Source organism: Leptodactylus fuscus, chromosome 1 (genome assembly GCF_031893055.1).
Source record: "Leptodactylus fuscus isolate aLepFus1 chromosome 1, aLepFus1.hap2, whole genome shotgun sequence".
Lineage (NCBI taxonomy): Eukaryota > Metazoa > Chordata > Amphibia > Anura > Leptodactylidae > Leptodactylus > Leptodactylus fuscus.
In genome coordinates, this window is record NC_134265.1 from 262,441,803 (window position 1) to 262,458,301 (window position 16,499).

Here is a 16,499-nt window from a genome sequence, read left to right on the forward strand (position 1 = left end):
TACTTTATTATTTTGTTAAAACTTCTGATATGGGCTAGTGAAGTTATGATAGGTGGGTTCCATATATTGAGACCTCGACTGATTCGGATTCATGATAGAAGCAGAATCACAGTGTATGGAGTCCGTAAACCACTATGCTAGGTATTCCGGGGAGAACTAAGCAGAACAAATCACAGCCAAGGAGACACAGCACTTAGCTGAGTGTTTCTCTCCCTTTTACTAGTTACCCTCCATTGAGCAAAACTTCAGTCACTGACATGTCAGGAAATTTAGAAAACAATATATGCTCTATAATAGCATAACATCTGTAATGTTCTCTTCTCACTCTCAAGGGACTCAAAGAGTAGAGAACGTTGAGGAACAGAGAGGTCAATGGCCATATAGATGCTCTGAACACTTTGGAAAAACATAAAAGTTATAAAACTTGTTGATCTCAGTCATTATTTTTATAATAGCCAGTTGCTTGTTCCCCAAGGCAATGGATCACCTTAATAGGGCTTGATAGGGGCTATAGTTTTACAAAAGCAAGAAAGCCATTGGTTTGGAGTCGGAAACCAAATCCGTGGCTCTCTTTTTGATATAGGATGAAGATACGAATGAAAAAACATTAACTATATATTTCCACCAATCCTAGGGGATATTACATTTATACACACAATATCCAAAGGGTATCGATTGGAGATTGGGTGTGTTGTATTTAGATTAATATTAATAGAAAATTGCATCATATATAAAAAATAGGTAATTAATTTCTTTGTGACGCAAGGGTTTATGTAATTGTAACAACTTATTGGGTTTTAACCTCATTGCAGTATTTTGTTTCAATGTACATGTATATTCGTTTACATGTGAATGGATTGGTATAAATATGTATAGGAAGGTAATGACATTGCATTAGGCCGCCTTACAATGCTGTGTGGGTTCTATCCTTGGGTGTGTATTTAATTACTATTGTTTCCAGCTTGTTTTTAAACTTTGGAATTGTGGGATATTTTTATTCTGTGTCCCAGAATGGAGGGTATTATAAATGGATGGATAGAGATCTTATCTGGAGCGCCAACCCAGCCTGTGTTTGTTTTGGTTTATACCATTCAAGAAACAAACTATAAGGTTCATACCCATATATGTGACAAATTTGGTGCATTTTAAACCTTAAAATGTCTATATTAAGATATTGTTTCTCCTAATTTACTAATGTAAGAAAAATCAAGTATATAGATGTGCTAACAATGCAGTAACAATAAAGTGTCCCTTTTGACAGTCCACAAAGTTGGGAGTTGTGAGTCACTTCATTTTATAGATCAGTATCTGCTATCAGCCAAGGAGAAATAGAAGAATGAGTGACTACTGTAAGACATCAAGTGGTAGGTAAGGAAGACAATCTATGACTATTGTTAAAAGATACAACAAAGCACTGAAGTGATGTAACATAAACTACTAAGTACAATAGCAGCCCGGATTCATGTCAGTCAATAGAGGGCAGTATTGTCAAAGGTTTATATACTGTATATATAGTGGACCAGACTGTTCTAGGATATTATATTTACACTTACAGTACATGACTATCCAGACACAATAAAAGAATAATCTTTCTTCATTTCATTGTTACTGTAAGATTAGTTATGGAGCAAATTTTTGGAGTTTTAAAATGAAATTTAAAAAATAAAACAAAAAAAGTCATCACTGGCAAAATGAAAAGGTTATAGCTCTCAGAATATGGAGACACAAAAACAAATTATTTTTTAAAAAAATGTTTTAGTACATAACGCTGTAATTGTACTAACCCATGGGAAATAGTTATTTATATCTTATGGTGAAAATTTATAATGTAGAAGGCATTGGTGAAGTGTTTTTTTTGTTTTTTTTAATTCCTCCCTAGAAAGGCCTAATAAAAGTTAAGCTACATGAATAAACTATATGTGCACTAAAATGGTGACAATGACACATACAACTGTTCCGTGTAGCGCGCATAACACATTGAAATCAATGGGTTAAAAAGCCTCCCATTGATTTCAATGTGTTACGCGCGCTAAACGGAAGCCATTGAAGTCAATGGGATTCTGTTTTGCAGCGTTGATTCTGACACGAGTTATCATGTCAGAATCAACACCGCGTTACATCGTGTGAATGCCCCCTAACAGCTAATAGAGCTAGGTCTAAGTAAAATAAAAAGATATTACTCTTGGAAGTTAATGACAACCCCCCCCCAAAAAAAACTTGTTTGTTAACGCAAAAACAGGCCCAGCTCTTCTGCTGACAATCAGCGACCAAAGGTTACCGCAGGTTAGCTCCCATGTAATGGAGCTTTCACACTTGTGTCGCTGTCCGCCCTTTGTGTATCCACCTAAATCCCTGGAAAAAACGCTTGCCGGTGGTCAGTTTAAAAACCCATTCATTTAAATGGATTTTTAAAGCAAACCACTGGTGTCCGTATGCAGCCTCTGCCGTAAAACCGTTTTTTTTTTTGTTTTTTGCACAGATACAAAGTTGGACATATGCAAAAAAACCATTTTCACTGCGGAGCGGCTGCATACAGACACCGGCGGTTTGTTTTAAAAACCCATTGAAATGAATGGGTTTTTAAACTGACCGCTAGCAAGCCATCCCCTATGCAGTTTTTCCGGGGATTTAGATAGAAACACAAAGGGTGGACAGCGGCGCAGGTGTGAATGCTGCATAAGTGTGAGATGAACTGCAGTACCTGCTCCATTTTCTGTGTATCAGCTACTCAGAACATTTGGGGGGGATGACTGACCCCCATCAATTTAATTATTGATGACCTATCAAGCAGGCACTGGCACATGCATAAGATAATTCAGCCACAATTAGATAATCATAGCTGGGTTTCTGACAGGTTCCAGACCATAGAAAGTTCCTGCCTTGATGGTCATATCCTTTGGCAACTAATAAAAACATAGACTGTCACCACTGACATGGTTAATTCCTTCCTGACATCCGCTGTACTATTACGGCAGATGATGGGTGTTTAAAGATGGCGGCCACCATAGCTGCCAGGTTTCTACTATTTTATACAGCAGACACCTAGCACCGATCGTGGGCATTAACCCCTCTGGCGCGTCGGTTAAGCCTGACCGAGGCACCATTTTACCAGCAGCGCATAGGTGCCCCAATTTTCCTGGTGATTGCCTTACTTTTATTTTTCCATGTTTTTTCTTCAACTTTTTCATGTTTTTTTTTAATAGTACAAAGTACAATTTTTTTTTTTTTATAATGGTTTATCTTCTCTATTACAGTCAATATTACATAGGTGACACTTATAGTTTTGTTACCAGGGGTGGGGCTAGAACCTGTGATGTTGGTGTAAGGACCGGAGTCAGGGTCAGGCAGTGCAAAGTGACACAGCTGGGAAAGCAACACTGTGCAACTAATGACAAAAGGGGTCATAGGCCCTGCAGCTATAACTATGCTGTAGATCTGAGATGAGGCAGACCAATGCACTTCCTAATTGAAGTGCGCCTGCCACGACTCCTATGCTACTGTCCAGGCGGCTAGGATAAGGGAAGAGGAGGCCCTGAAAGTGCTAGGGGCTGGAGTCACGGGGTCACACCTAAACAGAAAGCACAGTGTAACATGCAATGCAAAACAAAAGACAAAACAGCATGGAACAAGGGAGGACCACAAGTCCCAGCAAAAACACAGTAGAGAAAGCGAGGTCAGACGAGCAAGAGGTCAAGCCAGGAGATAAGAGTAAAGTACCGAATCAGAAGACAAGGAATAGTCAAAATACAAGCCAAGTATACAATAACCAAAACACAGACTGAAAGACTCTCAGACAGGAAAACTGACAGAGCAGGAGACCAGGAAAACACAAAGGGAATGGCTGGCAAGGATCCATGCCTGGGTGGAGTTTAAATAGCAGCAGAGAAAACCACCCACAACACCAGTGATGACTAATGGCATGGAGAACTGAGAGCAAGGAAAAGATTAACCCTTAATAACCTAAGCACAACCAATAGAACTCTTAATACGTCTCCCGGGGAGGCGGTGCGCAGCAAGGAGACCGCGGCGACTCCGTATCCTGACAGTACCCCCCTTTTGAGGAGGGGCCTCAAGAGGACCCCCTGGCTTAGTAGGGCAAGAATGATAAAACTTCTCCACCAATCTAGGAGCGTGAAGGTCTTTGGCTGCCACCCAAAGACGCTCCTCTGGTCCATACCCCTTCCAATGTATGAGGAACTGAAGGAATTCCGCACTCTGCGTGAATCAATGACCCGTTCCACCTCATGCTCTAGTTCCTCCTGAACGATCACTGGTTCGGGTGGGGAACGAGTAACCATCGCCGGAACATACTTTTTGAGTAAGGACTTATGAAAAACTGGGTGAATATGGAGGGACCTAGGAAGTGATAATTTGAATGACACAGGGTTGATTATTTCAGAGATGGGATATGGACCAATAAAACGAGGGGCAAATTTAGTAGATGGAACACAAAGTCAGAGATTCTTTGTGGATAACCAGACCTTGTCACGTACCACAAAGTCAGGTCCAGGGCGGTGCTTTCTGTTGGCGAAATTTACTTGACTAGCCTGGGCTTTTCTCAGCGATGCCAGGCTTTCAGCCCATACAGTACAGAGAGATTTAGCAACGTCCTCTACTGAGGAAAATGCAAATTCATTGCCTGTTCCTGAGGAGAATCTGGGGTGAAAACCATAGTTAATGTGAAAAGGAGACGACCGAGTCGAGGAGTTGACATGATTATTTAGTGCTCTGCGTGGTCTGGTCCTCCTGATCCATTGTAATCTCCCAGTGGATGTCCGCGCCACACGTAACCGCTGAGGCCAATCAGCAGCAGCGATCCAGGACGTCACAGCCGACAAGCAGTTTCACTTTGAGAAGACACTGGAGCAGCAGGACCGGAGCGCGCTGTGAGTACACCGGGGCATAAGGGACAGGGAAATATACTGTATAGGAAGCTCTAAGGGTGCATTCACATGGAGTAACGTGCCACGTGACCTGGCACGTATACGCCGTGTGAGATTTTGAGCGCCGTATACGCTCCCATTGATTTCAATGGGAGCCTGGATCGTATACGCTGCGTTATTTTGCGGCTGTGATTTTGTGGCCGCAAAATCAATGGGAGCGTATACGGCGCTCAAAATCTCACACGGCGTATACGTGCCAGGTCACGCGGCACGTTACTCCATGTGAATGCACCCTAATACTTCTACCTTATGTTCAATCCACTCCTGACTTTGGCTCATAAAACCACAAACAAAATCTGACATAAAAAAGCCACATTATTAATAGATGTTAACATCTAGAATTGGTGGAGGTGGTGAATGGTCCTCTGTATACTGCATGTCCACTAACAAGGTTGCCAACATTTATATAGCTCTGTCCTGAGTACCCTCTTCAAAACAACCACTTTTGGATAGAAACAGAAACTCCTCTATTCCCCTACAGCCACTCAGAATCACACAAAACAGTAAAGGATAATGTGGCCCATTTATTATTGGCCATTGGTACTTTTGTGGTATAAAAAAAAAAATCACAAAGAGGAGTGAATGGCCTGTTTTCGGCCTTTATGACATGACCAAACCATTTTTGCAATTTTTTTTCTTTTCACATATCTAGATCTATAGCTTTTTTTATTTTTCTGTCATAGTAATGTAATGAGGGTATGTTTTTTGCATTACAAGTGGTAGTGTTTAATGGTACTATCTTGGGGTAGACATATCTCATTGATTAACTTATTAACGCTTTCTGGGAAGGAATAGAAATTTTTTATTTTTGCTATTGCCTGTTTTGCGTAATTCACCATGCGGCTTAAATTACCTGATACATTTATTCACTGGGTTAAAACAATTAAATTGATACCAAATTTATATTTTTTTTTTCCTTTGAACATTTACAATTTTTGCTAAGTAAAAACCATTTTTGTATTATTTTTGTGTTGTAACTTTCCAAGACCCATAACTTAAATTATTCTTTAGTCAACAGAATTGTGTGTGGGCTTTATTTTTTTGGGAAGACCTGATATTTTTGTTGATATCAATTTGAGGAACATAACACTTTTTGCTAAGGGCCCATGTAGCGGGCCGCAGCAAAAAAGTGCTGTGGGAAAAACCACGACGGCAACGCTATGCGGTTTTTCCTGCAATACTTTTCACAGAAAGCCTGCAGAGGCTGCCTCTGCGGACTCTCTGCTTCAATTACGCCCATAGGGAAACCGCCAGCATTTCTGTAGGCATAATTGAGTTTCTGCAATTTCCAAAACCGCAACAGTTTTGGAAATCATGTGTCTGCTGCCTGTATTTTCCCTCAATGTGTGGATGGGATTTGATAGAGACTATTTACGTAACATAGGGGCCTGGCCTTTGACTGCTTTTTCTAGCAGAAACTATTAAGACCAGTGTAGAAATTGTCTTGATAAATTTTCCCCCTTGCAAAGTTGCTTCAATTACTTTAGATGCGCTAGTGTGATACAAAATGTATACATATCTTTCAAAGGGATACCCTTTTTTTCTGACTAACACGTCCTGGGTTTCAATCTTCTAGGCATGCACAGCCAGCTCTTGTGGCCGCTTACACAGTAAGCTGTGTAAGTGGCCATTTTCTTGTGGCTGTGGGCATGCGCAGTCGGCTCTGCCCGAGGCTCGATGGCAAAGCCGACTGCGCATACCAAGAAGATTGAGACTCAGGACGGAAGAAGATGCAGGGAGAGGGCATTCCAGAAGAAGATGGAGGCGGTGCTGGAGATTTCTCTTGCAGCATTGGGAACCGCCCCCAGTGCTGCGAGAGAACTCATTTGCATACTGAAGAAAACCGGGATTTCTACCGAACGGTGGTGTGGAGAAGACCTCTAAAGGTAGGAGAAGAATAGCCTTTCTTAAGGCTATTCCTATGTGTTAGTCAGAAAAAAAGGGTATCCAATGATAGAATCCCTTTAATTAGTGGGTTTACAAGTTCTATAACAGATACAAAAGTGAAGAAGTGCGAATGAGAAATAATTTCTGAAGCATATAAAACACTCACAAATGCTTTAACATAAATGTAAACTTTATTGTTTGTTACAATAGTGAACTTTAAGTTCTCCTCTTCTTTTTGTATAACCGTTCAGACAAAATGCATCATAACATTACGTCCTTAATTTATTTCCCCTAAATGAGACACTACCTCTCCTCTGCCATTTCTACTAGGAAACTGTTATTTAAAAAAAAAAAAAAAAAAAAAAGCAGCATGGATGGCAGCACCATTAAAGCTAAATAAAAAATATCAAATCAAATAAAAATCCCTTGTGTTGCACTTCTGGAAATGAAAGATGTGTTTGAAGTAGCTAGGAAATGTGCTTCTATATACCACAGGGTAGTACAATGACGACTGCATGTTTCCTACAGGTTTGCAGTTACAGTATAACATACTGTACTCTGATGCATGACTGCAGCCTCTAACCCTCCTTTTCTAATTTGCTAATATATTAAACTATCTAATACAATTAAGACTACATTAAAACATTTAACATCAAGTTACATTAAGTGCTTCCTTGAAATACTAGGAAATTGTACACATATTTGGCTTCTCTGGACTTCATAATAACAGACAGAACACTTTATGATCTGAAGAATATGGCTTTACAACAACATGAGCTCTCAGTTTCATACCCGGGTATACTGGTACCCTTTGCATGTTGGCCTGCTTTCAACGCACGTGGACATAGAAAAATACCAGAGACTGAAGGTAAGACAAGTCCCTTGGAATACGGTTTAAGATTGTTAAAAGGATTTGTTATTCCCCTTTGAGGGTTTAATTAAAAAAACATTAGCTTGTAGCAAAGATGTTGTGTGTGGTATTCTCTATGTGTACCAGAAGAGGGCACTTTAATCATTTCTGTACTGCTTCATAAGCAAATACAAAAGCACAGTGTTACCGAACTCACGCACACAGCCCTGCAGTAGTAATCTGACAGTTCAGACAAATAGAAAACACGACTGATTTCGGCTTTAGACATACCCATGTATAAACCAGGCTTTTACCACGTCACGCAGAGTGGAACGTTCGAATGACCTTTGTAAGCAGATTTTCTTTCCATCCCTCCTACCAGACATTTGTTATTTACTCCACAGGTAGTTCCACGGAGACGAATGAGGCTTTGATATGCGTACTCTTCATGCCAGCTGTCAATACATAGCAGCTGTACAAGTCCGATGTCAATATCGCCAGACGCAAGATCTAGCGGATATGTACAACAATTAAGAGTCTAGTATTAATACTGTAGCAACCATCTTGGGCAAGTGGTTTGTTTGCATATTAATAAGAACTGCAGCTGCACACGATACACAACATTGGGCAAGCATCCTAAGTGTTCAATTTAATGTTCAGATTTCTTTGAACTCGTCCACTTTATAACATTAAAACCAATATATTAATCCTTAACTGGAAAAACACAGTCTATTCTACATTACACAGCCTCTTGCTCACCCTCCCGTATCCTTGAAATAAATACCACGTCACGTGGATAACTAGTTTTGGGCAGTAGTAAAAACAGAGGTTATAATGGAAAACATAGTATTTCTCCCATATGACCTGTACAGACCAGTGAATTTTCCATGGTTCCTTGAAATACCTGTAGTGCAGGATGCACAGATCACCTTCATTTTTAAGACAATTATTAAATAGAATTTTAATAGATTATTTGTCTCTAGGATCTAAGTGCTCGAGATATGGTTTTCTTTGTGCCTTTAAATTATTTGCTTACGCCCAATTCTTTTTTGTTTGTGTTTTTTTTTTTCTTTAATTTTTGATGACCCTGAGGTATGACTTGGCATTAGGTTCCACGTTTAGTCAGCCTTGGCAGCTTTCCTGGTTTTGGTGATATATGCTTCAAAGAAGAAGTGACAGAAGAGCACAAAGTAGCTGAGGTACATGATGGAGGACCACACAATGTTTTGTACGTGGGATGGACACTGTCCTTGCTGCATCCATGAGAAGACCAGATAATTCACCACGCAGCCGATGAGCATTTGAGTAATCTGGGATAACGTGATCAGCATGGCAAATTTTCGTGATACCCTAAAGCCAGCTGCGCGCAAGGCGTAGTATGAATACATTACTGCATGCACTCCATAGTTCATGGTCATAAACCAACCTCCGCCAGCTACCATGTCCTTGTATGAGTACCATGAATAAAGTAATACTGTTATATGGTGATACCAATGAAGAAAAATGAGCTTCTGTTTTCTAAGGATAATGAAAATGGTATCTCCTGGAAAAAAACAGAAATGCGAGAGGTAGAATATTAGCATATAAACATTACAAGTGGATTTTAATATTTTCCAGACATGTATCAACCATAAATACTTGTAAAAAAAAGTTTCAAGAAGAAGAAATAAATTCAACGAAACATGAAATAACCAAAAATCATATTTTGGTAGCTTTTTGCATTAAAGTCCCATATTGTGCAAATGCAGCTTTTTTTGTTGCAGATGTTGCTGAAATTCTTCCAATATATTTCCCATTCCTTTTGTAACCACTCTTAACTTGGGATTTAAAAAAAATGCAAAATTTGCAGCAAAAAAAAAAGAAAAAAAAAGCAGTGTTTCCACAACGTGGGTCCTCAGCCTTAACCCCTTAACGACCGGCCCATAGGGAATCTACGTCGGCACTTGCAGGTCCTTCCTGACTGCCCTATAGGAAAACTACGTCGGGCAGTCAGGGAAGGATTCCCTGTAAGTGCCGACATAATTGGATGGGATTTTAGCTGTATTTAACAGCTAAGACCCCATTCCATAACCCCCCATCGGAGGGGTCTCCGATCGGGGGGTTTTAACCCCTTCAGTTCCGTGATCAAACATGATCACGGAACTGAAGCGGTTCCGTGACAGTGCCGGCGGTATCGGCACCCCCCGCGGCGAGATCGGAGGGTGCCGATATACAAAACATGCAGTCTGGGGTCTGGCCAGTGACCCCAGACTGCTAAAGACCCCCAATACCTGGTTGATCCTGCCCGGGGTCAGAGGAAGTCAGACGCAGGCAGCCCCTGCGTCTGACTTCCTCTAGACGCTGCAAGACACTGACAGCTGTGTCCTGCAGCGTCTAATAGAGAATTAGTGATGCTTTTATCAAAGCATCACTAATCCAAGTGTCCTAAAGGGACACATGAAAAAGTAAGAGAAAAAAAGTGAAAAATAAATAAAGTGTCTGATAAAAATGAATAAACTTATAAAGCCCCAAAATTCCCTTTTTTTCTATAGAAAATGAATTATATTAAAAAAAACCCCTAAAAGTTAATAAAAACAATGCATATTTGGTATCGTCGCGTCCATAACAATCTGAACAATAAAACTGCAACAATATTTAATGCATACGGTGATCGTCGGAAAAAAACCCCGGAAAAAACCCGCCGGAAGTAGTGATTTTTCGCCATCTCACCTTACAAAATATGCTATAAAAAGTGATCAAAAAGTCATAATCACCGCACAACAGTACCAATAAAAAGCGCACATTGTCCCGCAAAAAATAAGCCCTCAACCAACACTGTCAACCAAAAAATAAAAATGTTGCGCCTCTCAGAAGATGGTGATACAAAAAACATTGATTTATGTCCCTAAATGTGTTTTTATTCTACAGAATTAGTATCGCATTAAAAAATAACATAAATGAGGTATCGCTGTAACCGTACCGACCCGCAGAATAAAGGACACATGTTACTTATACTGTACGCTGCATGGCGAAAAATTTAAAAGGTAGAATGCAATGCCAGAATTGATTTTTCTTTAGAAAATCCAGCAAAAAAAGAGTTAATAAAATGTATTCAATAAGTTGTAGGCACCCAAAAATGGTGTCATTACAAAATGCATCTCATCCCGCAAACAACAAGCCCTTATATGGCCATGTCACCAGAAAAATAAAGAAAATATAGCATCTAGTAATGTGAAGACAAACAACCCCAAAATCGCCAAAATCATTAGAACACAACTGGCTGCGGCAGGAAGGGAATATATAAGCTGTGCGAGCGAATATCAGGGGACTCCCCAGATTTACAGCTTGTGAGGGAACAGACACCAGAAGTGACCCCCAAAGTGACCCCCAGTTTGACTCCCCCAATCATAGGAGCTACTGGGACATAGTAGGGAATTTGGTGTCCCCAATGTCCTCCGCACAGCTTATATATTCCCTCTTTGCCATCCGCTGTGCAGTCACGTCTGGGATACTAATACTCACTACACCCCCTGATAAATTCTTTGAGGGGTGCAGTTTTCAAAATGGGGTCACTCCTTTGGGGAATCCACTTTTCTGGTACCTTACAGGCTCTACAAACATGACATGGCGTCCAGATACCAAACATCTGAATCTGTGCTCCAAAAGCCGCATCGCGCTCCTTCCCTTCTGCGCCCTGCTGTGTACCCCAACTGCAGATTATGCCCCATGTATGACACATGTATGACACTGGTGTACCCAGGATAACGTACGTAATGTCATATGTGGGTATATACTGATATTAGGGCACAGCCGGACACAGAAGGGAAGAACGGTTATTGGGTTTTTGGAGCACAGACGGTTTGGTTTTTGGATGCCATGACACTTTTGCAGAGCTGAAGCGCCAGTAAAGTGGAATCCCCTGATATGAGACCTTATTTTGGAAACTACACCCCTGAAGGATTCATCCAGGGGTAGACAGCATTTTAACCCCCAAATGTTGCTATAACTTATTATCCATAAATGAATACGCGGCTGATTGTGAAAGGTGAAAATGACCATTTTTCCAGGAATCCGTCATTTCAGTGCATAATATGTTGTGCCCGCCTTGTATCAGAGATGAACGCTCTAAAAGCTGTTGTGCCTGGGATACCCGCTTAACAGTGTTTGGAGTGTCTCTGCTGACATAAGTCGGGCACAACATATCAGATACTGAAATGGCGAATCTCTGGAAAACTTCATTTTTAACTTCTCATTATCAGCCGCAATTTCATTTCTGGAAACCAAATAAATGCAACACTCAAGGGTTAAAAATTCTCGCTACACCACTTGATAAATCCCATCAGTGGGGTAGTGTCCAAAATGGCGTGACATGTCTGCGGATTCCACTTTATTGGCAATTCAGGGGCTTTGCAAAAGTGACGTCCAAAAACCAAACTGTGCGCCAAAAACCAAAATAGCGCTCCTTCCCTTCTGTGCCCGGCTGTACCCAAACAGCTGATTCTACCCACACATGGCATTAAGTCCGTTATCCAGGGTACACCAGTGTCATACATGTGGGCATACACCGCCATTTGGGTACACAGCAGGGCGCAGATGTGAAGGAGCGCTATGTGCTTTTGGAGTGCAGATTTAGATTGTTGGTGTTTGGACACCATGTCATATTTGCCGAGACCCTAAAATTTCCCCTACAAAATAGGGTCACTTCTTGGCGAATTCCAGTTTACTGTCACCTCCAGGGCTCTGAAAAAACAACATGGCGCCCCAAAAGTCCCTCTAACTCTGTATCCCAATAGCTAAAAAGCGCAGTGCTCCTTCCCTTCTGCTCCCTGCTGTGTGCCCAAGCAGCAGTTTACACCCACATATATAATTTTCTGCCCCTCGGGATGGCCCCTTAATAGTTTTAGGAGTGCAGGTCTCTGACAACACAAAGTGGGTGCAACGTATTGGGCACCGAGATGGCAGATTTCTTTAAAAATTTCAATTTTCATTCTGTACATTAATTTTTGGGAAGCATTTTTAGGCTCAAAATGATAATACCCCTTGATACATTCCTTGATGGGTGTAGTTTTTAAAATGGGGTCACATCTGAGGACTTTCCATTGTATTGGTACTTTAGGGGCTCTGCAGATACGACATGGCACCTGAAAACTATTCCAGCAATATCTGCCCTCCAAAAGCCAAATAGCGCTCTTCCCATTCTAAGCCCCACCATGTCCCCATACAGCAGATTATGGCCACATATGGGATATTGCCGTGTTCAGGAGAAATTGTGTAACAAACTGTGGGGGGCATTTTCTCTTTTAACCCCTTGTGAAAATGAAAACTTTGGGGATAAAGGGACATTTTAGTAATTTTTAACCTACACATCCCAAGGTTAGTAAAATCTGTGAAACGGCTATAGGGTCAAAATGCTCACTATACCCCTCAATGAATACCTTAAGGGGTCTAGTTTATAAAATGGGGTCATTTATGGGGGTTTTCAATTGTTTTGGTAACTCAAATCTTGTTTGAATGTGCAATGGGCCTGAAATATCTGCAAGCAAAATTTGTGTCTTGAAATCCAGTTGGTGCTCCCTTCTTTTTGGGCCCTGCCGTGCATCCGTACATAGGATTAAGGCCACAAAGTGTACATTTTTGAACACGGGAGAAATGGGGCCATCTATTTTGGGGTGTTTTTCTTAATTTTCATGCCTTGTGTGCAAAAAAACTGCCTTTAAAATGACTCTTTTGTGTAAAAAATATGAGAATTTTTTGTTTGATGCAAATTCTTTTAAAACCTATGGGGTCAAAATACTCACTATACCCCTCAATGAATACCTCAAGGGGTCTAGTTTATAAAATGGTGTCATTTATGGGGGTTTTCAATTATTTTGGTAACTCAAATCTTGTTTGAATGCGCAATGGGCCTGAAACATTTAGAAGCAAAAATTGTGTCTTGAAATCCAGTTGGTGCTCCCTTCTTTTTGGGCCCTACCGTGCGTCCGTACATAGGATTAAGGCCACAAAGTGTACATTTTTGAACACAGGAGAAATGGGGTCATCTATTTTGGGGTGTTTTTCTTCATTTTCATGTGTTATGTGCAAAAAAACTGCCTATAAAATGACACTTGTGTAAAAAATATGATTTTTTTTTTGTTTGACGCAAATTTTCTCAAAACTTATGGGGTCAAAGTACTCTCTATACCCCTCAATGAATACCCTAAGGGGTCTAGTTTATAAAATGGGGTCATTTATGGGGGTTTTCAATTGCTTTGGTAACTCAAATCTTGTTTGAATGTGCAATGGGCCTAAAATATCTGCAAGCAAAATTTGTGTTTTGAAATCCAATTGGCCCTCCTTACCTCTTAGGCCCTACTATATGTGCGTACATAGGACTAAGGCCACAAAATGGACATATTTTAACACGGGAGAAGTGGGGTGATATATTTTGGGGTGTGTTTCTTCTTTTTGATGTGTTGTGTGCAAAAAAACTGGCTTTAAAATGACATATATTTGAAGAAAATGAAAATGTCATTTTTTTCATCATTTATAATAATTCTTGCAAAACAATATTTATTTGATCAAAATACTCACTAAACCCCTCAAAGAATACCTGAAGGGGTCTAGTTTTCCAAATTGGGTCATTTAATGGGAGGTTCTGTCATTATTCCACCAATTCCTGTCTGCAAACAGAGCTTGGTACAGGAAAAAATGACAAACTCAAAATTTCCAAAATTTGCTTATAAACTTGATAAACTTGTAAATTGTCTAAGTTACTCAAATATGCTAAAATTATTTCAAATATGCTTGAAACACAAAAGGGACATTTGGAAGTATATAACTACTAACTTTTTTGCCCTGTATTATTGTGTATATGTGAGATATCGCAGCTAAAAATGGAAAACATTGAAAAATTTTCAAAATTTTCAGCATTTGCGAGTTTTTAAATAGATTTACGCAAGTTATATCAGTCTAATTTTACCTTCTCAGTAAAGTACAACATGTCACGAAAAAACAATATCAGAATCGCTTGGATGCGCTATACTGTTACAGAATTATTCACTGATAAAGTGACACAGGGCAAATTTCCAAAATTTGGCTTGGTCATTAAGGTCCAAAATAGGCTGGTCACTAAGGGGTTAAAAGGTTTTTTGGCCTCTAGTGCAAGTTTCATGCTGATCACTATCTGATACCCAGGCCCCGTACAGATCAGCTGCTCCAGCAGTGGACAGCAAGCGGGGATGCAACTCCTACTCAAATTGCTACTTGAATCCAAATTCAAGAAGACTGTTCTGAGGTCCAGGTGGCAGATCCCTACAGATCATATACTCTTGATATATTCTGTGGAATGAATTGTGAATAATGCACTAGGGGCCAAAAAACTCCTTTCAGGCCATTTCTGTGACCATTGTGGGTTTTTCTTTCATTAAATGAAGGGTACCTACAATTTTGTCCACGTGTGTATAATTGAAATGATGGTGTCCGAAACAGCACCGGTTTTGGAAGTTGTGGCGTGTCTGTCACGCGGTTTTTAACGTAAAGTTGGCATAAGATTAGCTAAAATCCCACCCACTTTGCTCTGCCTGTAAAAACTACGATTTTTTCTGTGGCGTTTATGGCTTGTGGGGCCCTGACCTAATTTTTTTCCCCCTCTAGACGGAGAACAGCTTTTCCCCATATTTGTTGTATGGGCCATTTATATAAATATTTACTGTATACAGGTTTATCATATCTCCTCTTAAAGTGGACCCTTCATCAGATTGGGCACAGGCAGTTCCATATACTGCTGGAAAGCCGACAGTGCGCTGAATTCAGCGCACTATCGGCTTTCCTGATCTGTGCCCTGGGTAAAGAGCTATCGGCCCCAGTACCGTAGCGCTTTATAGTCAGAAGGGCATTCCTGACAGTCAGTCACTCCTGATAATACTCGTCTATGGACGAACACTGTGAGCAGAGGGAGGGGGCGTTCCTCCCCGCTCACACTGTACAGTGCGATAGGCGCTGCTGTGGAGAAGGACGTTCCTGACTGACTGGCAGAAACGCCCTTCTGACTGTAAAGCCCTACGGTACCGGGACTCATAGTGCTTTACCCGGGGAACAGTACAGTGAATTCAGCGCACTGTCGGCTTTCCAGCAGTATATGGAACTGCCTGTGCCCAATCTGATGAAAGGTCCTCTTTAAACATCTCTTCTCAAAATTAAAGAAATTTACCTCCTTTATTCTCTCCTCATGTCTGAGGTCTTTCATGCCCCTTATCAGTTTTGTGGCCCTCCGTTGTACCTATTCCAACTCTAGTACATCCATTCTATGAACTGTTACGCAGAACTGAACTGCATATTCCAGAAGGCATGGCACCAATGACTTATAAAGTGGTTTTGTTGACGTCAGTTATTTGTTTTTATTACTTCATGAGGTTCCACCTGCAGTTTAGTTTGGACCAAACATGTCCAAATCTACACTGCTATTATATACCAGGGTCTTTTCAGACACCTGAGTATAATAAGTGGAGGATCAGTGTAACTCACATCTCCTGGGTTCTGGCACAACTTTCTCCACTGGTCTTCTGACCAATGTTCCTGACATCAGGCAGAAGCGACCAACATCAGCGAGTTATGTCAGGGCCCAGCAAAGGTGATTAATACAGTTTTTGTGTTATTTTTCAAATTTTGTTTGATCACCTCCCAGGAGCCTCCACTTATCATACTCCAGAGTCTGAAGAGACCCCAGAATATAGTAGTAATTTCACTTTGGACGTGATCGGTCCAAACAAAACCACTAGGCGAACCTCGCCGTAATAATATCACATCCCTACATACAATATCCTTCTGGCTTTAGAAGCAGCTGATTGACATTGCATGCT

General features: G+C 40.7%; 1 protein-coding gene across 1 annotated transcript in view; it reads right to left on the minus strand.

Moving 5' to 3' along the window:
• Positions 1 to 7,002: 7,002 nt before the first annotated feature.
• ELOVL6 (ELOVL fatty acid elongase 6) overlaps positions 7,003 to 16,499 on the minus strand; it is a 69,284-nt gene continuing 59,787 nt past the window's right edge. The window contains exon 4 of the mRNA XM_075286786.1: positions 7,003 to 9,223. Within this exon, the coding sequence (XP_075142887.1) occupies positions 8,799 to 9,223 (425 nt within the window). The 3' untranslated portion in view covers positions 7,003 to 8,798. The remainder of the gene's footprint in view (positions 9,224 to 16,499) is intronic.